This window comes from Neodiprion fabricii, chromosome 7 (genome assembly GCF_021155785.1).
Source record: "Neodiprion fabricii isolate iyNeoFabr1 chromosome 7, iyNeoFabr1.1, whole genome shotgun sequence".
Lineage (NCBI taxonomy): Eukaryota > Metazoa > Arthropoda > Insecta > Hymenoptera > Diprionidae > Neodiprion > Neodiprion fabricii.
The window spans coordinates 20525660-20553413 of NC_060245.1; the positions used below are offsets into that span (position 1 = coordinate 20525660).

A 27754-nucleotide genomic window follows, 5' to 3' on the forward strand; every position below is an offset into this window, starting at 1 on the left:
ATTTTTCTACACGTTGTTCTTCGAATTTCTTTTTTTTTTTTTTTTTGCAGTTAGATATACTTTTGTTGGATTGACGCAGTTTTCACTCGACAAAATTAAGAGAGTAAATGTCTGTCAGATTGTATGTGTATTGTTATTTACGATGTAGCAGATTTTATATTTTATACTCGATTTCTTTGACCCGTAGAAAAAAAAAAATACTAATTGTATCACAAGTGTGCTGATTTTACTTTCTAAAATTTGCAGCATTAATTTGATTCGATGGGTCCGAAATAATGGGTTGACATTTTTAAAATTAGACAAACTTGAGAGCAACTTCGATCGCGGGACTTTTGTATTCGATAATCTAAAACATAAAATAAAATTCAGATAATTTCGAAAATTTGAAATCGTGAATCTGACATGACATTGAAAAACAAAGTCGTTAAATTCTGATTGCCAGTTCTGTACGCAAAAATTTGGACTGTCTTTCAAACTTTGATCTGAGATTTAGAACCAGCTGTGGTAGAAAAAATGAGAATCTTCGAATACCAATCATATTCACGAATATTGTAGAAGATAATAGAGACGTATTTACGGACATGTAAGAAGACTAAATTTTCATTAAAACAAATTGATCAATTCAGGAAATAAATTCGCAAATTCCAGGCCTTGTACGACGCAAACGGGATAGCTAGTTTGATAATCAAACTTAAGATTTGGTTAATTAGGGTAATGGGCTAGGCGTGCAGGATCAGGAGCTACGATATATCCTAGGATACGGGATTGGCTGAAGCCGGGATCGCGAGCTGCGTCAAATTACACAGGTACCTTATATGCCGCGAGGACAAACTGGCCAATAATTTCAATTAGGGATAACGGTTAATTATGAGACTTGCGTAATGTGCGGGGATTCCGGGCTGACCGAAACGCGGAGATATATGGCCGTAAAGCGTGGTAAGGCAATTTAGACGAGGGTGTGTACGCCTTACCCTCGCCACGGAATTCCCGATTACTTTTTTTTTTCCATTTCGTACTGAATACACGGAGACGCGGTTTCGATTATCCAAAATGAACGCGTTTCGCGATGAAACGTGATTGCCGATTGCTGTGAGGAAAACAGAGGGATTCTAGAGTGAGCGTGCTGTTTCTTTTCTGAAAATCTGTAAGGAATATTGGGATTCGGCTTTTTGTGATCATGATCATGATATTACCGTTGTAATATTGAATTTTGACTATCTTTCGATTTGAAAGAATTTTTTTTCCGTTCGAAATATCTAAAAAAATTCAGGCTGATTTTCGAAGTTTCAATTGTCTTGAACAAAAAATTCAAAAAGATTATCAACATGTACGAGCATGGTTACGGTATGGACAAAAGTTCGTGTCGATATTGCAAGAATTCGCAATTTCTCCTAACTTCAATGCCGAAGTTTCATTTGTTCACTTTTTTTTTTTTTTTTCTCCGATGACATTATTGTCCATTGGAATATTTTCTATAGAGTTGAATGAAGTGATCGTAAAAAAATCGTTAAAAATTTCTTCCCGTTCCCCTAATTTTATTATTATTACTATTATTATTATCATTACTATAACACGTGCGTTCCTTTGACTCGTTATCGATGCTTCTGTACAAACTCAGTCCGTGCTAATTCATCACGGCATAAAAAAACTCGAGCCCAAGTTATCGAAGGTAAAAAGAGTGGGAGGTAAAATCGATGTTCGGGGACACTTAACGAGAGTTGTGATTACATCGGTTGTACATAAGGCAGCCCTAATAGCTCTGCTGGGGCGAGTAGAATCAGGCGATTTTCTGCATGTGGACTCGGGCTCTTGTATTAACCAAACTCCGCCGCATGTACGGAGTCACGTCATCAATCATTTCTAACCAGCCTTGAAGCCCCGGATCAAAGAGTGCGATGTTGGAAAAAGCACTTTGCCTCACCCCCTCGCAAAATATCTACCCCTATCACTCCTCGTCGCAAAATACATCAACAAAACTTCGACCTATTTTTCCCCCTCCCAAATCCATCGTTCTACTTCAAGTTTTTGAGTTCCGGAAACGCGGAGAGGGGAAAAAAAAAAAAATACAAATTGACCAGAAATTAAGTTGGCTTATCAAATGTAACTTGACGATTTTATTCGTTTCACGATATTTCGCAGCATTTAAGAACATTTCGGTCAAGTATTTCTTCTTTTTTTTTCTAGCTGCCATTTCGGTCGTATAAGCGTAAAAAATCTCACCACCAAACTTCCGATGATGGGTTTGTTTCGATTTTTAAATAACGGTGCAAAATTTTTCAACAAAACTAATTGACAGTTACTAATTAGATAAGCCGATGCTAACATCTGCTGTATTTTTACTGTCTTTACGGGGTGCATCTTTTATTTTTTACTAATAAACCTTAAGGTTGGTTTGTACTTTTCGAAATTTGTTTTTTTTTTTTTATGCATCACAATATGAATTATGAAGCATTCTGAGTATTATCCTGAAAACAGGTGTCGGTATATATTTCTTCGACTTTCACCGAGTGACGCGAATATCATCGATCAATTTATACAGCGTCGTTAATTCGGCGGTCACAGAAGCATTATCCTTTCCCAGTATCGTTCACCCTTTCTCAAAGGGTGCCTGATTTATTTGTGAAATGGCCGTGAAGCATACCGAAAGGGGATAAACTTTACCGCTGAATAACATTCGAGGATAATTAATTAATCCTGGAAGGGGGATCTCGAATAATTCGCAGTGATAATAAACCTCTCGAATTGAGCTTTGCTCTCGTCAAAAATTCTCGGGTTACGTTTACGCGAAACGAAGTTGACCCGATACGTACGAAGTGAACGGAGAAGAGTAGCCTCAGACTTCGTCGAGAGTTTAACCGCGTTTAATTTTCAATCGGATAACAATGAAGAGACTCAAGACGCGGAGATTTCTTCCCCAGAGGATGAAAGGCTCGAGTTTCAAGTTTTAAACGAAGTGAAATTACATCACGCAAGAATATTGAAGAGAGGAGGATATAAAGGAAGAGAAAGGGACAAACGCATAGGGGAAATAAAAAAAAAAAAAAAAAAGTGGAAAGAACGAGAACAGCTGAGGCAATTGAATTCGGAGACGAGGACGACGAGACGCTGCTGCCTGCGGCTAGGGGGGGGGGGGGGGGTGAAAAAAGTAAAAAAGGGGGCATAAAGGAAGGGTGAGGGGGGTTGGTTGGTTGGTTGGTTGGTTGGTAAGATCCGTGAAAAAGTTTTTCACTCGTGAAGAACGGTGAATAAATAGGCGTTGAAACTTTTCAATATTAACCCCCGGTCCCCGAGCTTATCGCCCCCCTTCTTCCCCCCCCTCCCCGTACCCTCCGCCGGTCCATCCCCTTTGGGAATTTATTGCTTTTCCATAACTGGCTGGTGCACACCGTTATAGGCGGGTTACACGTGGCGCTGGTATGCGAAAATTGATATTGGGAATTGGCATCAACCGTTCTCCCGTTTCCCGTTTCCCGTTTCGAAGGGGGTCAAGGGAGGGTATTCTCTGACCGAATCCGAAACTCGCCTCGGTTCAACTTATTTTTCTCCTCACTCGTTCAGCGAGTCTTCGACCCTGTGTGTTTTTTTTTTTTCTTTTCACTTTTCATCAACGTCTCCAGCCGCTTCCTCGACCCCTTTCTTTCCCCCCCCCCTCCCTTCCCCCAACCACCCCTTGAAGCTGTGACGACGCCTAAGGCGAGCTTTATGCCGCACTTTCAACTTCCCTACGTCTGGTATTTGAAAGGTTCTATAATTTGCTGTTTTTTTTTTTCTCCATTGCAATTTTACCGTTTTTAGGTAGGTACGCTGTTTTTACATTCCCGAAAAATTTCACCCCCCCCCCCCCCCCCCCCCCCTCCCGCTAAACCGGTTGTATAACGTTCGTTTCAGGTGTGGGTAGTAAAACTGAGTACATATGTATCTGTATGTATATATATACATATATATGTATAACAATATTTCTCCAGACGAAAGTAAGTTTCGCAAGTCTATGTTTGGCGTAAAATACTCCACCCTCACTCACTCTCTCCTTCTCTCTATTTCTCTTATACAGCTTTTCCTACCCAAGCTGCGAAGCGTAAAGTTATTACTGCGACTCAGACTGAGCTGCATATGCCAACGATTTGGGATCTCCAACTGCTTCCTTGCAAAAGGAAAAAGTCATCGCATTTTTTGACGTAATCAATTTTTGAATACAATTTGCCTGGTAACATTTCGGTATTTCGTTGCGAATACGAGAATGGTTGGAAAAATTTGCCTGTAAAATTGTAAAAAAACATTTGATTCGACGAAAGGTAATCGTGCACGCGAGATAACGATGTTTATTTGGTAGAAACGTGATGAAATACGATTCGTTTCGTGATACCATCCAAATGATAATGATGAGACCTCTGGTGGATTCGAATACATTGACGCATACTATTAATTAAATCCGTTCGGTGAACGATATATCATGAAATTTATCAAATTATTAGAGGTAATAATTGCGGGTTACCGTAATCAAACAATATTTTAATACGAAAGAAATATTCTGCCGATACGGCGCAATAATAATTGATCCCGTAACAAGTAGAAAATCCTTTCTAACACGAAAAGTAAGATATGCGGTCATGTTAGCCATGCAAAAGGATTGTTAGTGATCAGAACTTGATTCTGGGATAACTTTTTCCTAAGAATATTTAAGCACGTGGAATAACGTCTAAAAATTGAAATCTGATCTTGCTACTTACAATGAAAGCTCGCATTTCACAAACGGCTAGTGATAATAATCAATAACGAATTTCAGTCAAAGTAAAACATTACTACAAACATCAAATTGATGGATGTTCTCAAAGGCTGGGTTTACACGCCGGATATGTGAAAAAAAGAAAAAATAAATAAATAAATAAATGAAAAGAAATAAACACCTGTTTCCGCGAAACCAGTGAAAGCTTTTCTTGGTCAGCTTTTTCCAGAACATTACCTGCTCCCCCGTTTATTCTCCTGCCTCCGAGTCGAACTTCCAGCTCCACCTATCCTGACTTGATTATGTGTAGGTATCTTTTGTGTCTTCCTCCATCTCCTCTCTAGCACCTAGAGATCGAGAACTGGTTCTCGGTTTGTATTACGCGGGCCATTGTGCACCTTTCAGAATCTCAGGGTGTCTCTAAGCCCGCATACGGGACGCTTCGCTTTGCTCGAAAAGGGGGCGATAATATAGGCTCACTCGGAGTTCTCGACGTGGAAAATAATCCAGCGATGCGATAGGGAAAGGTATAAATATATTTGGCGGGGTGGTTGGGAAAATAAGAGAGAAGGAGAAAGAAGGAAGAGAAATGGAAAAAAAAAAGAAAAAAAAAAAAAAAAAATCTTTGGAAAAGGGTAAAAGCTCTCCGAATGTCACCGGGAATCATGTGTGCACGGCACACGCGTTGGGTTCTGTTACATAAAAAATGTACGTGCGAGATGCGAAATTTGCCAAAGAGGAGGCTGCCACGAGTGGCGCGCGGCTGTCACGTTCAAACAGAAATCCTGGCGTAGTAGCTTGCCGGGTAATTGAGTGGAATCGAATCCTTTGGCACACTTTGCCCAGCGCTACCCAAAGTGGTAACCGAGTTAGTTGTTCGGTTAAGACGGAGGATTCCCAAGGCAAACAATCTTCTTTAGTTACCAGAGCACTATAAGTGCAACCCCTCATCACGCGGGCTTGAAATTTTTCTAAAATCACGTTTCGCAAATAGATTTATACGCGGTACTCAACGCGCCAAACTTGTACGATGGCTGATCGACGTCTCGGTAGCTGCGGTCTGTCTTAGGTTGGAAATCCAAGATGAAAAATGCGCAATTTTACGTAGAATTTTACTATTATAATTATCAAGGTCATTGAGCAGTCCTACCCTAATCGACCGAGCATCTCTTGTACGTGAAATTATTGTAATTCTTAGTTTTCGACCAGCGACCTCAATATTGCACTAAAACAGTCTCTTTTTTGGCTAATTTGACTTCTCATTCTTTCCAGGATTGCGGAAAGTGTCTCATTTATGCAGTTTTTAACACCGAGAAAGGCGGGGAATGTGGAAATAGTGACACGAGTCAAAAAACTACGTATTTTTGTCGAATATTTTTGGGATAACAGTAACTTTTTTCAAATACCGCAATGAAAAAGCGATGCGCCGACGAAATTTGAACCCTTTATGTTCGCTTGTTTATTTAATAGAGGAAGAAAAGGGGTGAGATTTCTCGATCGGTAAGGGTAGGACTGCTACACGACCTTAACTCAACCTTGCACTTTTGTTCCCGTCCATAATTAACAACAAAATATCACCAAATTACTTGACTTGGTTTTTGTTGTCGCGCTGGTTTCATCCGCTTAATAAAAGTATCAAACAAGAAGTATGAAATTCGTTTTACCCTCGATTATCTGGATTCAGGTATCTTGAATTGCTTCTGATTGCTTCCGTCAGCGAATTGAAGCCTTCGAGTTCCTCGTTCCGGTTTCCAAGACCGTTTCTTTACGCGGTTTTTCAAGCTTGCGAACTTGTCAACGTAAGACATGTTCGAAAACTTTTTCGGGCCACTCCCAACTATCGTGCCTTTGAATTTAGCCGTTCGTCAGAAGCATCGCTGCAGCAGCGCGTGAAAATAGCGCAATTACGCAACCTGAGCGAATTGTATTCCGCGATGGGCTGGGATCATAAATCCAACGTAATTTCGGTCGGCACGTGGATGAAGGGCTGGTAGATATCTACCTCGACGCGAAGTGTAGAATATAGGCGAGTGCCGTGTCTAGGTTAACGTAAAACCGTAAAGCTCTCGGCGTTCCATCCAGCGTGCGGGGTAATATCGTTTAATTACAACCGCGATAAGCGGCCCGTTTCTACCAAGTTTAATAAGACAATTTCTTACCGGTTAAATACCGTCATCGACGACGCCGAGTTTTCCCACATCGCCGACACACTTACCATGCATGGCCTGCGGTCTCTCCAATTAGCTTCCAGCGGACCTGGAAGTTGGAATTGTTCATCCGGTGTTCGCTCCGTTATGAACTCCGCGGCAAAAGATCCTCCGAGATTAGAAATTATTCCCGCACTCGTGTTCTCCGGATCGCAATTTTTCAATCAAAAATGTGGAACCTGTTTACAAAGGACCTCGGAGAATCCTTATTGTAATTGGATTCCGGTAGAATTGGATGAATTTTTAGTATGTCATAGTAAAAATCCTCCCGATCAAAATTTATCATTTACACAAGTTCCAAAAATCAGCACTTTTTGAGGTGCATGCTTCGGAAAAACGGTGTCCAGATTTTTTGGTATCCATGGATTTGGTGATTTTCGTGAATAATAAAGCTTCTAGGATACTTGTAATCGAACGAAACACTCGAAAAACTGCACGGTTCATTCTCAAAGGTAGGCAGAAAGCTGTGATTGATTCCATCCATGAACTTCCTGGTTTACCGGAAGAAGGTGCAACGTCAGATTTTGCTTGAAGAATGAGACCCTTCGACTCTTGCAATAATCGACTTTTTCTGTTTTTCACTCGTCTGTGGAGTCCCTGCGAATCGGTTGTGTAGTTTTTGAGCAATATATTTTATTTCAAGTCCCTCTTGAAGCTTCGTCCGTTCGTAAAAATCGTCTAATCCATACATATCAAGAAATCCATACAACACCCTTCCGAATCCTGTATCTCGGAAAGTGCTGATTTTTAGAACTTGGTACTATAACATACTGAAAATCCAGCCAACTTCAATAAGGATTCAGCGAGGTCCTTTACAGAGAAGTTCCTTTTTTTTTTGTTTTTTGTTTTAATAGATGACTTTTTGCCCTTAGCGAGTTGGTTTATGAAATTCGAGATAACGCGAATAGAGAACGTTCAATTTTTGGTGCGTTCACGTCGAAACTAAAACTCGTTTGTGTAGTGCCCGTTAAAAATGAGATGCGGCAAACGCGATACGCCAAACACGGGCTGCCAAACATCGGACCAGCGACGATAAAGGGCTGCATGTCTCGCCTGGTAAAGCTGGGGGATAAAAACCGAACAAAAACCGGTAATAAACGCCCTTGCGTGTTATCTGCGCAAATAGAGTGAACAAATTTTTCATCTCTTCGAGTACTGGGAGCGAAAATACTCGAGGTCGACGAGTTTTCATTTCTCAAAGCGTTAATTGAAAACCGATTTCGCTATCTGCGATGGTTAAACTCGGGTAAACGATGATCAAATCTAAAAAGGAACGCCCATTCCAAGTAGTCGGTATATTAACGGTTTAAAGCGTTCCTAATAATATCTCGGAAATCACGGGTTCAAAGAGGGATCAAATCCGTATTAATCGGTTAACTGGTACAGACTTTTTTCAGTTTTCGTGCTAGAATCGTTAGCCACATACAATCGACCGAATTATACCAAAATTGTTACCCGGGGTTTTTGGGTTCCTTATTTCATTTCAGAAGTTATTTTTTTAACTCGCCAAGCCCTGAGGGTGATAACGCGGGTAAATTATTTGTTTTATTATGAATTTTGTTGTTACATTCAAATTCGAAATTTTGTGTCTGTGTATTTTTTTTTTTTTTTTTTGGGGGGTCTACGATTCCATTGCGAAAGTTATTTTTTCAATCTGCTACCTCTTGAGGGTGAAAAACGATCCCCAGCATATCAAGAGACTAGTCATAAATTTACTTTACTCCTTATTTTACATTGGCATCAGGCTGGCGTTGGTGATGAGGCTGGTTAGTTGGCTAGTTTCGGTTTTAGTTAGAGATTTAGGTATCCAGTTTTACTCAGACTATAGCTGATCTTTCGTTACTTCATGCTTGTTTTTCTTTTCATATATTTTCCAATTTTATATTTGTAAACAGCAACGCTAAAAACCTTCATGTGATGATTTTGAGATTAACTGTCTAGCGTTACGAAAATTTTAAGTATCACCGTCGCCATTTTGGATCCTACGTTTCGCAACTCTTCAATTCACAATAAAAAAAATTCATCATCAACGACCCCGAAAGCCCCCGAGTAACCAGTTTCAAAAATTTTATTCCACTTCTCAACTTTTTGATACAAGGACGCTGAGAACTGTTGCAATTATCAGCGTCAAGTCACGCAAGAATTTCTCGCATTAATAATCCCCCGGTAAGAGAATATCTTTTGCGACTTTGGGATGGCATTGTTACAATATATAAACGTACGCTGGGCGTTTATGGGGTGAGAAGATGGTAGGGGAGGGGGAGGGATGCCGCTCTTAAGAGACAGTTGAAATATATAGATGTTCCCCCCGTCTCTGCAGTGCAGCACCACCACCGTTTGGGTCAGTGATGAAGTGTTTTCGTCATTCCAGGTGATCCCGCGGGAATTGAGAAGGCAAAGGAATTTAATTTCACGCTCCCTCGGGAAACCAAACGACTCTGTCCCCCTCCACCCTCCCACCCCCCCCGGACCCCGCCCGCCGCCCTTCCGCCTGCCTCGCAGAGCAGCTTTTCTCCGCCTCTACGGCAGCCTTAACCTCTAAACTCTATTTTCTGGCACCAACAACGCGAAGCTTTCTTGGTCGAATCAGCTTATCCTCGAGGCCCCCTAGCTCCGGTGAGTGACTTTTTCCTCCCCACCGCCTCCCCCTCCGCCCTCCATTCCTCATCCCCGACAGACATTTTCGCATCTAACGCCTACGGCGGAATCCAACCGGAGACCGGTTGTGATGGTTGGTTTTACAAGAAGAAAAACCATAGCGTCGATTCGTATTTTTGAAACTACGCTGACCCGCCTGAAAACGTCAAATTTGAACTAACGATAATTAAGTGACTGTATTCGAAACGTCTGATTTTTAAAATTGAATTAAGGAGTTTGAATTTTTCAATTTCGCAGTAATTATCTTGCAACTTGTTTTTCGAACTGGTTTACCTCATCATTTTCGGCGGTATTCTTACACTGGGGGTAGAAAAGTATAATGATCGTATAATGAAATGCTTACGATATAAAAGTTTGAAAGTATGTTTCGGAATGAAAACGAGAGTTTAATATCGCCTGAATTCGAAAATCGTCCACTGATTTTACACTCAGAATTTTTATACCTTTAATTTGACCTTTATGAATTTCGACTCTTGTATATTTTCGACCTTCTGCATTTTCATTTCTATAAAACAGACCCCGTATTATTTTCTGATTTTTCAACGTTTTTATTCCCGCCAGGGGTTTGATTTCAATTTTTCCTTTCCGGCGAATATCTGTCTCACACCGTCACCGTCGTATTTTCATGTCAGCGAACCAGGATCAATCGGTATATCGAAATGTGAAAAAAAAAAAAAAAAAAAAAAAAAAAACAACTGGCACAAAAAATGGCTGAAAAATTGAAGAGAAAAAGAAATAAAGAAATAAATAAAACATTATCACGCGTATCAACGCGAGGTTGTACAGCAATTTTTGTGCTGCATTTCGACGGGTGATTCGTGTCTACACGCCACGTACAGGACTCGGTTGTCCATTTTGTTGGTCGTGCTGCAGTGTTAGCCAATAAATCATTCCGAAAACGTCGATCAATCAAACGGAAGTCCGAGTGCGCGTCAACTTCCGTTACGGGGATAAAACATTGTTTGGCATTGTGGGCCAAGCTCTGCGGTATCTGCCTTGTCGAATTTTACAACATTAACAGACGTACCGAAATGAAAAAGTCAGAACGTCAAACAGAAGCTTTGATGAGCTTTCGCGAATCAACCTCACAAAACCTGCAACCCTTATTCCCTTCGTCCGCATTCTTGGTATCTCCATCCCTCTGTTTTTCTTTTCCTTTCAATTTTTATTCCTCTGATCCGATATTAAATTCTCTGTTCAAAACACCGCCAATTTCCTATACGAAACAGAGCGTAGAATTGAAAAAACACACTCACGCACACTGGCGCGTACAGAAGTGTAAAGAAATAGGGGTGGATATTAGGCACTCGCATCGAGCCGAGAAACACCCCCAACTGTCACTGGCACTCACATCCAGGGGTGACTTCTTTTTTTGGTCAGTTTGAGTGACCCCGATCCCGAAGCGGCCAGCCTTTTTTTTACGAATTACGCTGTGCATTTGTTCTCGAGAATTTTTTTTCTTTTCTCATCGATTTTCGCCCTTAATGTTCCCTTATTTTTCTTTGCCTCGTCTTTTTTCATCTTCGTTTCACGTTTTTTCTCGTGTTTTTATTCTCGCATGACAGGTTTTCACGTGGATCTGCTTTTTCACGAATCGGTTCGTCGCCGTTGCAAATATGTTACACGGTTTTTTTTTTTTTTTCCTTCTTCACACCGGAATGAACGATTTCAATAACAGTCACACGATTTGGTACTCCATGCGTATCCGCACGTGCGTGTAAAAATACAATTCGACCCACCCCTAATACGCTTTTTTCAAAAACTTTTTTCCACTCACAGTTCTTTCGCTATACGCTCCGGTTATTTTTTTGCTTCAGTCGACAGGCGCTATTGAAATTCATGAAATATCACTGAGGGTAATAATTGGATCAATGGGCACGCCTGTTTATGATATTGAAAATTTGGAATCTAGCTTCTTCACTCAATGAAAATTAAACCACAGAAATTTTTTATTCCCAAAAAACACACCGCGCAGAAATTTACTGCGAGTCAACTTCTTCAAGGTTCAAATTTTTTGAATGTAAATCTATACTCTCAAGTTTCAGGGATATTAGTTTACTGATTTAACCAAAATTTTGTTTCAGAATCTCGTTGATTCTCAATTCCAAACTCCAGCAAGTTGGAATTAAGAAATTCCAAGTTATATGTTCCCGAGTTTCTATTACAGATTCCGAGTTCCAATTCTGAATTAAAAATTTCACATTCGAGATATGAAGTTCCAAATCACATGTTCCAAAGTCATGGTGTTCAGTTAAAAATCCATCACAAATTTAAGGACATTTCCAGGACATTTTCAGATTATACAAAGACATTGAAAATAGAATATTTCCAGAATACAAGAAAAATTCAAGGACAGTTTCCAGGATCTTTGATGGACAAGAAAAATTCAAGGACAGTTACCAGGAGTTTTGAAAGACAAGCAAAATTGAAGGATATTTTCAGATTATTCAAGGACATTAAAAATAGAATATTTCCAAGGCATTAGAAAAATTCGAGGATAGTTTCCAGGACTTTTGAAAGACAAGAAAAATTGAAGGAAAGTGCGCAAGACTTTCGAGAGATAAGCAAAATTCAAGGACATTTCCAGGACCACTGGAAACTGTGAAACTCCAATTTCCAAGTTCCATATTGTAGGCTCCCAATTCCTCATTCCGAATTTCACAAAGCCATAAGACGACCGGGTTGTGAAATATCCGGAAGGATTTCCTTGCCGTAGTTCTCACATTCGAGAGGAGTTCAGTCGGAGGTTAAGGAGTCGCGCAGGAAGCGGACCTTTAATCCGACGTCGAGAAGACGGGGGTGGAGGGTGTAATAAGGTGCCGGTGCCGGGCTGCATCTCGGGCCGCGACACCGTTCCGCAGCATGCTGCTTCCATACTACGACACGTAGCTTATGACGCGACTTACGAGTCCGGCTATTACGACCATGCGCAACTTATACACACGTGCACACGTGCGCAGGCACATAACTATTATACTTTCCCACCCCTTCCGCTATCCCACGGTTTATAGCAAGCGCCGCGGGCGGTGGGAAAAGCGCTTCTAAACGAGCTCAGCGTTTTAGAGGAATCGAATGACTCGTTGAGTCCGAGGGAAAACGGTGGGACTGAACCTGTAATGGAAGCGTAAAGAAAGAAATGAAACTCAAACTTAAAAATATAAGAAAATACTTGACTCATTTTTAATCTTATACTACTCGAAATATACTGCATAATAAATAATTTTCGAGTATGTGAATTATTTTCAAGTATATCAATATATTTTGAGAAAACGAAAATTTTTTGAAAAATATACCGCTATTTTTTAAACATCCCAAACACGTCTCAAAATCGCCCAGTAAGTGTTTCTCTACTCAAATAAAAGCATTTTGAGTCAATATTGTTATTTTAAAGTCAACGTGATAATGTTTGGAAACAAGATATGAATTTAAGTTCATTTCGAACCAAAATTGTGAAGAACCGAGATTGAAAAGAAGTAAAAATTGTTTTTTTCTTTACTCTTCAAAACTTGATGCCAAATTTTTAAACCGAACCTGTTCTTCTAGCATCATTGAAAATTCTCATTGTTTGTTACATTAGACGTATATGTGTAATTTATACGGCTTGTATAAATTATCTATCATTCTAGTCGTCGGTCATTAAAAAAAAAAAATATTCTATGTCAGCGTTTTTGTTTTTCGTAAATTTGATCCTCGATAATAAAAAATCTTGCGACCGAATTTCTTATCCCATTCTTTACCAAAAAAATGTCTTTCTTTTGCCGAGATCTCGGAACCTAAGTGGCTTAGCAGTGAAAATCGATATGATATAACCCTGCTGTTCTCCTCAAAGTTTTCCTGCATCTGGAGTATATGAGTTAGGATGAAACCGTAGCAACGGTTCGCGAACCAGATTGCGAAGCCGTTCCACATATTAACGAGGCTGCTTGAATCAACGACGGAAGTTTAAATCCCCGAGGATTTATGGCTGCATATAATTAAATTCGTTTGCCGAAGATTAAGGGTGCAGGTTTAAACTTGCGGGGCAGATTAGAAGCCACTGGTAGGAAAGAACCCACTTTTTTCTTTTCACCCTTGGTAATTTTCACGCGCTTCTTTCCGCGCTGTGTGAAATTCCAACGGTTAAAGAATATTAACCGTGATTGAGAATTCGAGATGATGTGCTGTTCGATCCAAGTTACACACAAACACACACACACACACACACATACATGTGTATATAAGTTCATGGGATAGCTGTATTATACCTACGCTACGGTTTAATTTCGAATGCCGATCCCGTCGCAAATCTCGCTCGAAAGAAAAAAAAAAGAAAAAAAATCTCGATGAAGGATACGCGGGCAATTTATTATACATATATATTTCAACTTTTGCGTGGTATTAAAATTTTTCACGCTGGTAACCACGGTGTACGAAATTCTCCGAGTCTGTAACAAGCGCAAAAACGTTCCAAGAGTACACAGAGGCACCTGGAAAAGAGGGAGGCGGGAGTTTTCGTACCGAAAATGTGAACCCCGTTTTATTACGATGGCAAATAAAGTCGCGGATATGAATAAACTTTTCAATGAACGAGAGAAGGCGGCTTCTTCCACGATGCTACCACCACTCCAACCCCTCAAACCTACGTCTCCTTCTTCTTCTTCTTCTTCTTCGTCTTCTTCTTCTTCCTGCCGACCGCACTTTTATGCGCGTGTATTACCCGCGGCTCTTGGTGTGTACCTAACCCAAATACCGGGGGGTGTGTATATGGGCCGTTTTCAAAGTGGTGTTAAGGCATATGGAGCATGCACGTAGCGATTCCCGTTGCAGCTAGAAAGCAGAAGCTTTCCGAGGTGTCCGAAAACTGGGTCATACTCTGTGAATATTAAATCCCCTCGTCCCCTTCTTCTCCCCTGAAACTGCGACACGATCTCCGGAAAATGAACCACCCTTATGTACGACGATGCTCGTGATCGTGCAAGATGCGAATATTATTATTATTATTTCTTGCAGAAGCCGCGCAAATCTTCTACCTCAAGTTTTCTCAAATTCAATAAGATACTATTCATTGGTTGGATCGAAGAAGATAACAATAATTGTTAAAATATTTCCGCAGTTGGAATTCAAATATAAACTATATTTTTATCGATCGAATTTCAGATCAAAAACTGTGACAGTGTATTTGGGAATTAATGAAACTTGGTATAAACTATTCCAAATTCCAAAAACGCGCTGATGTGTAATTTACTATCATTGGAACTCAGGATAAGTGTAAGGTTGAGTTTTCAATAATGCTGATTGATCAGAGCTTTGGTTACTCGAATTCCAAAGCTTTCAACATCTTTCAGCGCGTTAATAATATCACATTATTCTTGTTAAAGTCCTTTCCTACGACAACTCTTTCGGCAAATTTGAACAGCCGTTCGACCCCTGATTATCATTAATTTCTTCTACTCACCATTTAACGTTTCTCTTTCTCTTGTTTCCAGTGAAACCGGAAAAGCTGATCGTGACGAACGAAGATACGTCGGAGCCGATCGTCCACGAGAGTACGCTGAGTCCAGTGAACGAGGGTACGAAGTTGGTTCTGAACTGCGAGAGCGGACCAGGAAAGCCAGTTCCCATGGTCACGTGGTTCAACGGAACGCAGCGATTGGAAGGTGAGCTTTCGACGTCGAAGGGAGCTTAACGATCCCCCTTGTTTTCATTCGACGTGAAAATATCCTCCCTTCCTGATTCTGCTGAAACATAGAAGAATTCTTTTGAGCGGTTATTCCCAACCTGGAACGGGGAAGGATGGCACCCTGGATTCATGGGGACTCGTGCAAAGCTTTCCGGGCTTCAAATAACCGATCGGTATTCAGCCCGGATCGTTGAAGGGCTGTTTGGTCAGCCAAAAGCCGAGGGCTGGGACTAGGAACCACAAACTGGGGGCTCCAGGCTCCGGTTGGAAACCTTGGAGGGTGCGATAACGAACGTGAGATTAATGCCTCGTTCTCTCCATTCGCAATCTCCACGCTAACGTTCGACGATAAGGTTAACAACCTGGGATACCGCCTACCTTGTATCCTAGACTGCCTCGTCGAACGCTTTACAAAGGTGTTACTTTGCTTCTCGACAAAATCTCCAAATCGTGGTGGAGGAAATTCAATGTCGAAGAAACGAAATGAGGATGATTTTTGTCGTCGATTCCATTACCGCAATTTTCGACTTTGTCGTGGTGATTTGTGGAAGTCGTTTCTTCTCTTGGTACATTGAACGAAGTATCGATGGTTGTATTTTGATCAGGGAATTCGTGAATTTTAAGCACAAAGATCACGCCTCATTGAATTTAGATGAACAATATTCATTGATCGATTAGAGAATGATATCTTTTTAGAAGAATACCATCGTTGAGTTTTGAATAACATCGTTGATCCTCTCTCGAGTGTAATAAATCTCCTACTTCCATGAAACAATTTTCACAGCAATAGTAGAACAAGATGAACGACACTTGCTGGAGGTCGAAGGTCGCTTCGTTTCCCCTGAACCATCTTTTCCGAGATAGAAATCGCCGGGTCGTCGATTCCCCAGATCGCAATAAGCGTGCATGGGTGCACCGGAACGTGTTACCAATCTAAAAGTGGAATATGGACCGTGGCCACTCGAATCCGTGTCTCCGAGTGTTCCACACCCGCTGTACGGATAAAAATAGGATGAGAAGAAGTAGCAGAAAGGAAGAAGGGATCGAAAGTTCGATAACGAAATTGTCGGATCTCTAATTCACATTCTTATCACCTCGTTTCCATCGATTTTTTACCCCCGGCCAGAAGTTTATTGTGACAAATGCTGGGAAACGGCTGGAGTAAACGCGTGCGTGTGTGTATTCCGCGGACAAAATACGAAAGAGAGAGAAAGGATAACAACGAAAAATTTGGGAACTTGGAGAGTATGGAGAAGAGCCGACCACCCTCGGCTGGTCGGTAGGTACATCCGAAGGGCTGGAAGAGGGGCTGCGGACGTCCCGCTTGAATTACATCCGCGCCTTGATTCCGCGTAATTTTGCGGCCTTCCCTTGTACTTGGTCCCTCCCCCTGTTCACGGATTGAAAAGGATAGCTGGGGGATGGTGAGGATGGTGCTTCTCTTCCCTTTTTTCGCCACGTCGTTGGTCCCTGATCCCTTTTTTTTTTTTTTTTTTTTATTCTTTTGCTCTGCACTCCTTTGCGCTTCCTGCTCTTTTCCACCCTCGCCGCACATATTCTCGAGTGCGAATATTTTTTACCCGTCTGGAGAAACTGCTGAAAGATGTCGCGAAATTTTATCCAGCTGGTGGTAAAGCTTCTATTGTATAGCTATAATAATACTCTTTGCAAACGGAGAGTTTAATCATCGGTAGCGCACACGAATGTGGTACTGTAATAGTTGCCTTGAAGAGAAATTTCATTCTTCAATTCTCACCCTTGCCTTTTTTTTTTTTCGTTCTCTCATCTCTTTCTTCTCTTTCCATTCTTCGTGTTTCTGGACTTTGTTCCGCTTTCGCATTAGCCGAATGAATTCTAGCTGAAGCTGTTTCAAGCCGGTTTCTACTCGTCATGGCCAAAGCCCTGTATCCTAAATGGCAACGCGTCATGCTCGAATTAGCCTTTTGTTTGGGAGTTTTATCGTGTGATAACGGTGTTAATAGCTTGCTTTACTATACGGCCACGCTTTTTATTCCTGTTCAACGAGCCTCGAGGACAGGCTTCGTGATGATAAGTTCCCCAATGCCCTTTTTCAGGTTTCCGACAGCTCCCTAATTCCATTGTAACTTTACATCTCCATTAATAACCCGGCTATCCAGCCGATCCTATTTCTCACGCCTCGCCAAACACCGATAAATAATTATCAAATTATCGAGGGTTTCATTTGTTGCTACGCACAGTCATTTGATTTTACTCAACAGGGACACGTTTTTGACTCGGCAATTCAAGATATCGCTTCTACAGGATAATGAAAGATCAAATATCTCTACAGTATTCAGGTTGAAATCATTGAATCGCTTTTGTGCTTTTGCTATGTCGTAAGGTTTCAAGTTTGATTCCCGATTACTTTGTGTCTGTGACAATTGTTCCTTATCTCAAACTCCCTTTGACATGTTCGGCGAAACATGATACTATTAAGGGAACCGGAATGTCGCGGAAACTGATTATCATAGACCTTCGGAAACCTCCAGAACTTGTAGTATTCGAGATAAGAACTGGATAATTGCATTCCATAAGGTAATCAGTTTCCGTGACATAATTAATATCTGATCAACGATTTGTAATTATTATTTAACGTCAAATTCGAACGTCAACACAAAGATCGAAGAGACAATATTATCTTTAGTTATTTATTCACCGACAAGTCAAAAGTGCCGGTTTACTTGCTTTATTTCGAGAATAAAATAAACTGTCAAACCCGAGAACGGCGAGCGAAGAATAAAGGAAAATTCATCGGTTTCAGCAACGAACTCAACCGAGGTGGAGGAAAATGGTATCGGAACCGCGAGCAGCCGTTTAGAAGTGGCCGTTACACGTGGTGACCTAGGGGCGAGTTTCATCTGCAGGGCGAGCAGCCCCGCGCTTAAAGAACCCCTGGAAGTTAAAACAGCGGTGGTAGTAAACGGTAAGTGAAATTTTCAAATTTTCAATATCGTCCTACATTCCACAGTCCCGTAGTTTTTACTGTACGCTGAAAGTTTGGCTCGATTCAGTTCTGATATTTGGATAAAGGTATTCCGCAGCCATGGTCGATATTCTGCAATCGTGAAATTTGAGATTGTACAATGAATTATATCGTTATTTAACTGGGGCTGGGTTGAAGTTCCGAATTTGAGAAGTTTCCAAAGCGCCTGATTCCAAATTATTTGGTGGCGAAATTTGAAGTAATGAAATAGTTGGAAAACCGACCGATGAAGGTTCCGAAACTTCAAGTTCCGATAGAGCTAAATTCCGAAAAATGAAGTTTTGATAGAGTAAAATTCCGAAAATTGAAATATCACACTGCATAGTTTACTCAACGAGTTGGTGTGAAAATTAATTCAGAGCTTTCGGAACTTTTCAAATTCGAAATTTCATCCCCGCCCCTGTGAGCCTTAGTTAAATTCGGATTCTAACTCAACCATCGAGTTGTTATTCAACTGTCCTTTGAAAACACCTGCTCGCAAAGGTGATTGTGATAGATACCTAACCATTTGAAATATCAAAACCACTATGCTCATTAAAATCGACGCGTCTGCAAATCTTGACTAAGAATATAAAATCCCTGGTTGACAAGTATAAAAATACAATCATAAAATCGACGCTGAATCGAGATCATCGGACGGTATCCAGGCGGTGCGTCGGGGTAAAAATTCCAAAGCACCGCTTCGGGGGAATAGATCAGCATAATATTTTGTAGAAGCTGGGTATTTGGCGAAGCAGCTTTGACCCAGCCGGCGATACTCGAGACCTTGTCTTTCCGTAGTCCCTGGTACCTACGTGAAATGTCGAGTGCAATTTTCCGATATTAGATTCCCTGACCGAGGTGGTCGCCCCTCCCCCCTTCCACCGTTATCCCCTCCCCGTCAAGCATCGCGTCTGGCTCTAAAATCACCCAACGGCCGTTTGGCCGCGGTCAGAGGTTGAAAGCTTGACTTCGACCGACCTTGGAACTCGGGGCGAAGTTTAACTGCGCCACCTCAGACCGCGTAATCGCCTTATCACAGACTGTTTTCGTTCCCTCGTCCAGTTCGCCCCCTTGGTATGGACCTCAGCGGTGTCGTGAATCACGTCGTCCAGGGTTCGAAGGTGATCCTCCAGTGCCAAGTGCAGGGCGCGAGGCCGGCGGCCAACATCACTTGGTTCAACGGCACCGAGCCGATCAGCATCGGAAACGAAGTCAACGTGCTGAACCGCGAGCTTGCGGAATCGGTGAGTGATTTTATCGTCATCGATTTGTCGAGGTTTTATTATTGGACTCGGTGCAGCGGAAGGTCGACAAATATCGCGGCCGCTGCACGGGGTCGACTATTTGCCAAAGTTGTGGCCTCGCAGACCGGAGGAGAATATCCACCGAGGATAAGTATAGTATTTAATTAGTCAATAATTGGCCGGGCAAAGCTCGAAACGGCGAGTGACGGAGCGGATGGGCAGGAATCAGACTCACGGCAAACAGGCGAGGGCTAATTATACCCTGGGGATTTGAAGGGCAAACAGTGGGCGCGGTTCGTCGGCCGCGGCTCGCGATTCGGCGAGTCGAATTCATATCTGGGAAAACCCAACCACTCCTGGATAGTCTGCATCCCCTAACGCGTTTTGTTGCGTCGGGAGTTTACGAGGGAGTCTGGATTTTCGTCTTTTTTTTTTGTTTTTATCCTAAACTTCCCCGTAACTTCAAGTATTTAGCGACGAAGGATTAACGATTCTAAAAAAAATGAGGGTCATATTCGGCTGTAGGCTTCAAGACGGCGAAAGAAGGGCGCGCAGCGATAAAGAGGGGAAAACAACCCCTGTGTAATAATTAATTTTTCTAACAATAGCAACGCAATCAGAGTAACTGCGGGTTACGGAGGAGCTTGTTGGTTTGTACGGCTAATTTTCAGCGGGGGAGAAGAAAGAAGGAGAGAGAGAGAGAGAGAGAGAGAGAGAGAGAGAGAGAGGGAGGGTCGCGAGTCGCGAGGATTGACGAGGGGGAGGAAAATCCGGCGCAACACTTTCGCGAGATTCGTGCTCTCTCCTTTCCCCGTTTTTTCAGCGGCCTCTTTTCATCTGTTTTCTTTTTCTCGTGCCACTCTCCTTTCCCCCGTCATCCCTTCTCTGCATCACCAAACCCTCGTCAAAAAGCCCGTGGATTTTCTCTCTCGGCCAACTTAGCTACGCATAAGAATTAGGAATTACCGTTTTAATTATCGTTTTTTACGGAGCTTGGGATTAAAAATAACTGCAACAGATTCTAAGACACCGCCTTGTGTTTGGTAGAAGCTTTTACAATTTCAACCCCTACTTTTGCCTTGGAAAATTACCCTTACGTATTATACATATAGTATAACTGGTTTCTCGGGAACAATTAGAGTGAATCTCCTGTATTGGGAAAATTTTTTTTATATTAATTTTCTCATTTGTTTTCTCTTCTTGTTTCTAATTTGTAAATGAGAATTTTTTCATCCCCCTTGCAGATCTTGTACTCCTTTATTTATTCATTCATTTATTCAAACTCCACCCGATAGTCTGTTTAAGCTTGCCCGAGGAGAAAAAACTTTTTAATCCTAATTTCTGCTATAAATTGAATTTCAAATTACTGAGAGTAACATTTCGTGACGTATTTTTAACGCAGCTCAACTCGCGGAAAGGAAATATAGCGATGAAAGTTATCTAACAGGTTCGAAACTGTAGTTAGAATTTTAGTCTATCTGGAAGAAATAATTTACAGAATGAAAAAAAGAAAAAAGATTTGAATAAACGGGAGCGAAAGTTTGTGAAATTTTATGTAAAATGCGTGAAATGTATGACGAAGGAAATTTTTAATAAAAAGGCACGTTATTGAATTACGATACTTGAATATTAATCCTTAAACAATGGTGTAATAAACAAGTCATTTTAATGTTCCTAATAATTATTGTCAACCCTTTCCATTGACGCAGCCTCAACCATATGAATTAAAGACCAGCATAATACAGCTTGTAAGTATCCAAAAGATAATGTATTCACTAACAATGATCCTATAATTACAATTTCTATTGATCGATCAGCACTGATGTGATTTTCGCAAAAGGCTGTCTCAACAAGTTCCGTCCCTCCATAGTCGATTTACGTTTGTCTCTATTCTTTCAACTTTTCCTGTCAAGGATCTGTGCCCTCAATTCTGTTTAAGGGTCACAAGTATCTTTAGCTTGGGGGTTTCCCTCGTTGTCAAAGGTCGAAGTATGAGCTGCATGCAGGTAGAGAGATGAAAAAAAAGAATAAACAAAACGCTGAAAAGGAATCACAAAACCAGCAAAAATAAGGGAGCAGGAATTACGAAAAAGCGTAAAGACTTTTGGTTCGTCAACCCTGTTCTGTGAGGGTGGATGGCGTGTCTGAAGGGTGGGCGAGGAATACATGCCTACCGATTCGTATACACTGAAACGCGTGTACAATACGCGTATAGCCGTAAAATAAGAGGACGGTGGATGTCGGTGGGGATATTTGACAAAAAGCTCTGCACGGACGGCGGGGCGGGGGATGATAAGCTTACACTGCGATTAATTTTATTTAACCTCTTGGACCGCTTCTCCGTTGTGAGCCGGTATACTCGGGACTTGATGTCCGTGTATAAATAAAACAGAACCCCCGCCGTCTTGGCACTGCGGAATAGCGAGGACGATTCGCTCCCGCGGCGTCTTATCGCGGAACGAGAGAGGAAAAATTCACGTATTTTACATATTTAAAGCAAACGTGACTAGCTCTTGCCGCATCCTTGCCACATAAATTCAAGAGGTACCTACATCCAACCTATCCGTAAGATAGGCTATAACCTCACATTACTTAAAACAACTTTTCGTCAACCGCACAATTTATCATTGAAATTTTTATTTCGATATCCAAGTTCAAAAGGAATTTATTGCGGCAATGATGTATAACAGAAATAGGACGGAATCCATAAAAGGATTTTATGGACGCTGTTTTTTGTGGTCTGACGATAATGGGATTGGCTAGGTAAAATGGCGCCGGTTCGAGCGATCAGCTGATCGCTTTGGGTTGATTACAGGGCACACAAGATTCCATACCAAGCTGCCAGACGTTAATTCAGTTGGATTCAGCTAATGAAGATTGAAAACTGGGTCGGCATTCCAGTTTTATAACAGAGTACAAGATTTTGCTGACAATTCTGTTCACCCCGTTTGTCAAATGGGATCTTGCGAGGAATCCTATCGAAACGGGCACCTTGCAGGAGTATCGTTGAAAGACGTTTCAGGGAGTTTGTCCGGGTCGTTAGCATGTAAATTGATGTAGCGGAGAGTTGCGATTAGCATAAATAGTATATACTTGGTGGATTATTCATAACAGCATGTTTATCCTCTGAGTAACAATATGTATGCTAAAACAGACGGTGGTAGTAGCTCGATATGTCGTTCTCTCGTAACTTAACAGTACGTCCAGGGGATGACGTAAGCCATCCCTGAGCTCTGGATATCGGAGATCCATAAAGTGTTGTTAAGAAAAAACAAACGAGTGCCGATTCGCCACTGGCAAAATATGAAGACTTTGATAGAGCTGTGTAATTGCCCGTTGTTTACGGGTCTCGCGTGATACACGGTTCGACGGGTTCCTCGCTAGGTTAGAGAGCCCGAGTGATACCTCCATGTCACATCGTCACTTACCCAACGCCCTGAAGCTCGCTCATGGCGTGCTTGATTCAATTAGCGCTAAACGATTCGCCGCTCGTTCACACGAGCCTGATTCACTCCTACTTCGAACTCACTCTCTTAATGTGTTGAAGTGAGGATTTACTCAAATGAAGTGAAAAATCATTAATCGAGAATGAAACCTGCGCAACTCCAAATCGAGTTAAGTTTGGAGTAACTCGATTGACTCCAAGCGTTTGGATTGTAAAACTTCATTCTTACAGAGTGAGTATTCCCATCGTCATGCTAGTTGCATGGTTTTAACTCCAAGGAAATTTAGCGAGTACACTGTGCCGAAACTCCAAACAGCTCGAATCTCTGATCACCAGTTAGAGCGAGAAATTGGACGCTAGAAAACGCTTGTTTCTTCTTTCTTTGGAAAGTGTACGAACACGAAACGCGTGTCGAGAATTTTTTTAGTTAAAATCGTGCGGACGCTGGTAGATGTCGAGAACTGAACAGTGGAGAACGGCTACCTACTGCAGGTGCGGTGTGATTTGTGGTCCGATATTAGAGATGCATATCCATTCGTACCGGGTCGAAATCGCGTTGCAGAGATAGCGGATTGGCACAATGCGTGTAGGTGCAGGCTCGGAATCCATCGAGATACTACCGGGGAGTAGGACTGACCACTGTTCGATATCGGCTCTGCATAGAGTGCATCAACTCACACCCTAACGTGTATTGCATCCTTCCTCTGACCGTGCCGAATCCGGCTATGGGCAATACAGGGATGTGGCAGAGCGTGTAGCGCTTTGCCGTAGAGCAGTGAGGATGTGTCAGAAACATCCAGTTCGCGAAATAGCGAACACGCATCCCTGGCCGGCAAACTGACTGTCGTAATTGGCATTGGAACAGTTCGGTTGTATCCGGCACATATCCTTGTTTCAACAAACTCAGTCACGTTTCACCCGAACGTTCGCGATTAATTACTTTAGCGAAGATCGCCGTTTTGGTAGCACACAATGAAACAAGATGAGGCGAACGTTCGAATTTCCGTTTTTCCTCGAAGAATTTCGACGACATCATATTTAAGAATAATGCTAGGCTGGTATATTTTGGCGAATATTATGAAGAAGAACGTAGGGAAAAAAAAACTCGACCTGACATCTCGTTATACTCCTCGAGCTTCGCGAGTCTCTCTTCGCCGCCGGGGGTGGATGGAAGTGGGGAAACAAGCCGAAGAAAAATGTAATTTTCTCACGAGGTGTGGGCGGTCTTAGGTCTGCGGTGTATAATGCGGCAGGGAAGAAACACAGAGGCGTAAGCGCACCGAGAACGACTCTGAGCAATTTAAACTTGCCGCCATAAATAACGAACTAAATGCTTCAGTTTTTTCTAACCGGTGTTATGGCCCTTCTCTCAGTTTGGATAATAAACCTAACCCAACCTCCCCCCCATCCGAAGATGGGCCGAAGTTTTGAACGGTGCATTTGGACAATTTCACCGAACGCTTACCACGCAATTTATCGTAATACGAATCTTCCTTCCGGCGTAACACTTTCCGTGACTTGTCGCCCTTCGGGCAATGCTATAAATCGTTGCGAAAAATTTCTCGAGACACTGCAGTAACAAAGAAAGTACCTACGCGCCTGAAGTGTACCTTATCGATTTTCATTATTCTGTAATATTCAAGAGTTTAAATAAAAAATTAGGAAGCTTTTTTTTTGACGCACTGATTCCACTCCTGAAGGTTACCCCTAAAAATTAGGGATGCGACCCTTGACAGTAAAACACTGTGCATATTATCGTCTGTTGACAGTGAATAACGATAAATTGGTTTTATCGATAAATTTCACGTCATCGTAGAGAGATCGTAATAATCCGATTTTTGGGGAGTAAACTTGAGAGGTTGTTTGTAGCCCTCAATGAGCTGAATTGGCACTTGAAAAAAATACGTGTTCTACATTTTTTGATATTCCAGAACGTATCGCAGAATGCAGAAAATCCGCGAGGTGCACCTCGGCTACTTTGCTTGTAAGATATGAATGAGTGTATATAATTTTTCCTCCGACAACGTCGGGAAGGAAAACCCCGAGGGTGAAGGAGGATGCGTGTCGTGTCAACTTAGCGTTATTATTTCAACGTGGAAGAATTCCGAGTCATTTTTCCTCGTTCCCGTTTCTCGCTCGGTTAAAACCGAACCGAAATGGAAAGAGAACGGAACATGGGAGATTATTATCATTACCGTCTGTAAAATATTCACCGAAAGGTCTTTTCAACTGCGAATACGAAGTCCGTCCTCGCGGCTTCCGCAGTCTCTTGTGTTTCCTTCGCGAAGGACTCTGCATTGCACCGACGAAGTGTAACTGCTACGTGTACCCTGGACACAAAGGATCCTCTGTTGCTCCAGACTCGTATTATCCCTCGCTAATCAGGTCTTATTGTGACCTCCACCTATTGTCCAGGAATGTTTCATATCTCCACTCTCATCGTGTGCCTCCCAAGCTTTTTTCTTCTTCCTTCCGCGTCTCTTTCATCCCGGTTTTGTTTCCCGTTCGTTTATCTTCCAGTTTGTCAAGGTTGTATCGTCCGTCGATCTGATTCTGAGCCTCTAATCCCGTCTCTTGATACTTCGCTGGTTATCACAGCTCCCAGAAACGAACAAACATGATGCGATAGTCTTTTCGTGACGATTCTGAAGTAATCATACAAGAAGGATTCGGGACCCAGGGATCTACTGCCGACATCTTCCCCAGTCTGAAACCATTCACCGCGATGACGTCACAGTGATCTACGACTGCTGTACCGACCCGAAGTTCAAAATCGCGCTGCTTTACCAATAATTTTATAGATCGAAGGTAAGAATTACGGGTCGGTATAGCAGGTATCTATCACTGTAACATCATCGCGGAGAAGGGTTTGATTCTGGGTAAAATGTCGGTAAGTGTCGGTAGTAGATCCCTGTGTCCATAATCTTCCCTTGTATTACTACATTCTGAGCACCAAACTCGCGGCTCAACAACTCAGCGGTGGCTCGAGAACTTAAGTGTGAAATTGGATGAGACGAGTTTTCAAACTCTTGAATGGATAATAAAGTCGAAAATTTTTCCCTCTCAGTTTACCAAGACGGCAGTAAAGTCATTATTCGAAGAGGTGTATTTTAATCGCGTACATCGCTTAGTCGGTACATGATAGCTGATTAAATATGATTTGCCCTGAAATTGACAATAAAGCTAACTCATTGTTCCTCCAAAACTTTGCCGCCAGATTGACGGCACTTACCGCACAGAGAGCAGCCTGATATTCGAGGCAACCCACTATCAAAATGGAAAAAAGTTCAGCTGTCACGCCGAGAACATCGTGACGCTTCAGAAGAGCATCAGGCCGATGAAGAAGTCGATAATCCTGGACGTTTACTGTGAGTATGATGTATATCTGAATTTGTTTTCATTCATTTGTCAGCTGCAAGGATTTGTAGATAAGTGAATAATGAACAACGGGCAGAATTTTCGAAACTGGTACTTGCGCAATATTGAGAGTATAAGTAATGATTACATTCCTTACAGAACCTCGAATAACTGCGGAGCTTTTCTCTCTTATATCTTGAACGACGAGACTTGAATCCCCGCCAAGCTATATAATAACGCTAGAATCGCAACGACAGTGTCGTTATTATCCCGAGAAATCCGAAGATCCGTGTAAAATGAAAATTGTCGCATATAATACAGAGACAGGAATAATGAAACTGCAGTCATCGCTTTATAACCAGGCTCTCAAGTCCGTGTCGAACCTATTCAAGATGTCCAAATAATGAATTTGCCACTCGTTCTCTGTCTCGCGTGTTCCAGAGGTATTTCTGAATAATGGTAGAAGGAGAGTCGGTATAAGAAGGAGGAAACTGGGGGATAACAGAGTACCTAACAAGAAGAAGAGAAATAAAAAAATTTAAAGAAAAAATCGAAAACAAAAAAAAAAAATTACAAACTTCCGCGCAACTCGCAGGTCGATACATACATGAAAGCGGCGCGCTCTTGGTTATAGCAGCGTGTTGGTTATCTGCGGCGGGAGCTGAGGGATGAGGCGCATTATGAAAAGCCACCCGGTGGAAATGACTGGTGAAACTAACTGTACCGCGCCTATATATGCTATAATATATACTCACATTGACACGCTGTGCGCGTCGTTCAAAATACACGTATATCTTATAGACACAGACACACGCGAGAAGACCGATACGAGCTATGCTATCAAGCTTGCGACTATACACGATCCCCGCAACCCGTCTCACACCATGAGTTATCCTTCAGCCGAAGGTGTTGACGCAACACATCGTCCATCTTTCGCCCGATTAACCGAGGGCTATAAATGCGCCGTGGAGTTTTTCAGCCCCCTCGTTTTTTCCTGCGTTTTATCTTTTACCTGTTCTTTTCCCGCAGCCCCTTGCGGCAAAGTCATGGCTTTAAGGGAGCTTTCCAGTGTGAAATTTTCAAAAAATCGATTTTTTTTTTTTTGCTTTATCGAATAGTATACACTCTTCCGAATATTCCCTGAAATTTTCATGCCGAAATTCAGATTATTTCGGTTACTGTACAGCATTTTTTGGAAGAAGGCAACGGAGCGCTACAGCTGCCGCGTCGGCCGTCTGCCCGTGCGACCGTTATTTCTATTGTCTCGTTCCTACCTGCACGTACATGAACTTGGCTCGCCAATTGTCGAAAATGTGAATTCGGACTATTGCATAATTTGCCGTTAATTAGCCGTAAATTAGTCGCGCGACTTATTTTTTTGTCGCACTCAATTTTCAACAAAAAAGCGAATGGCGTGCTAAATTCGGGAAAATCAATCAATCACTGTGTGTGGCAACTAGCCCCAAAGCACGTAT

At 42.0% G+C, this 27754-nt stretch overlaps 1 protein-coding gene across 16 annotated transcripts in view; it reads left to right on the forward strand.

The window, feature by feature from the left end:
• The window catches only part of LOC124186244, a 183365-nt gene that overhangs the window by 126066 nt on the left and 29545 nt on the right, over positions 1–27754 (forward strand). For 14 of the 16 annotated variants that reach the window (XM_046577775.1, XM_046577778.1, XM_046577777.1 and 11 more), the window contains exons 4-8: positions 15054–15224; positions 18030–18191; positions 19296–19477; positions 21187–21225; positions 26140–26290. In XM_046577775.1, the coding sequence (XP_046433731.1) occupies positions 15054–15224; positions 18030–18191; positions 19296–19477; positions 21187–21225; positions 26140–26290 (705 nt within the window). The remainder of the gene's footprint in view (positions 1–15053; positions 15225–18029; positions 18192–19295; positions 19478–21186; positions 21226–26139; positions 26291–27754) is intronic. The other 2 variants (XM_046577789.1, XM_046577793.1) reach the window with 1 other exon arrangement.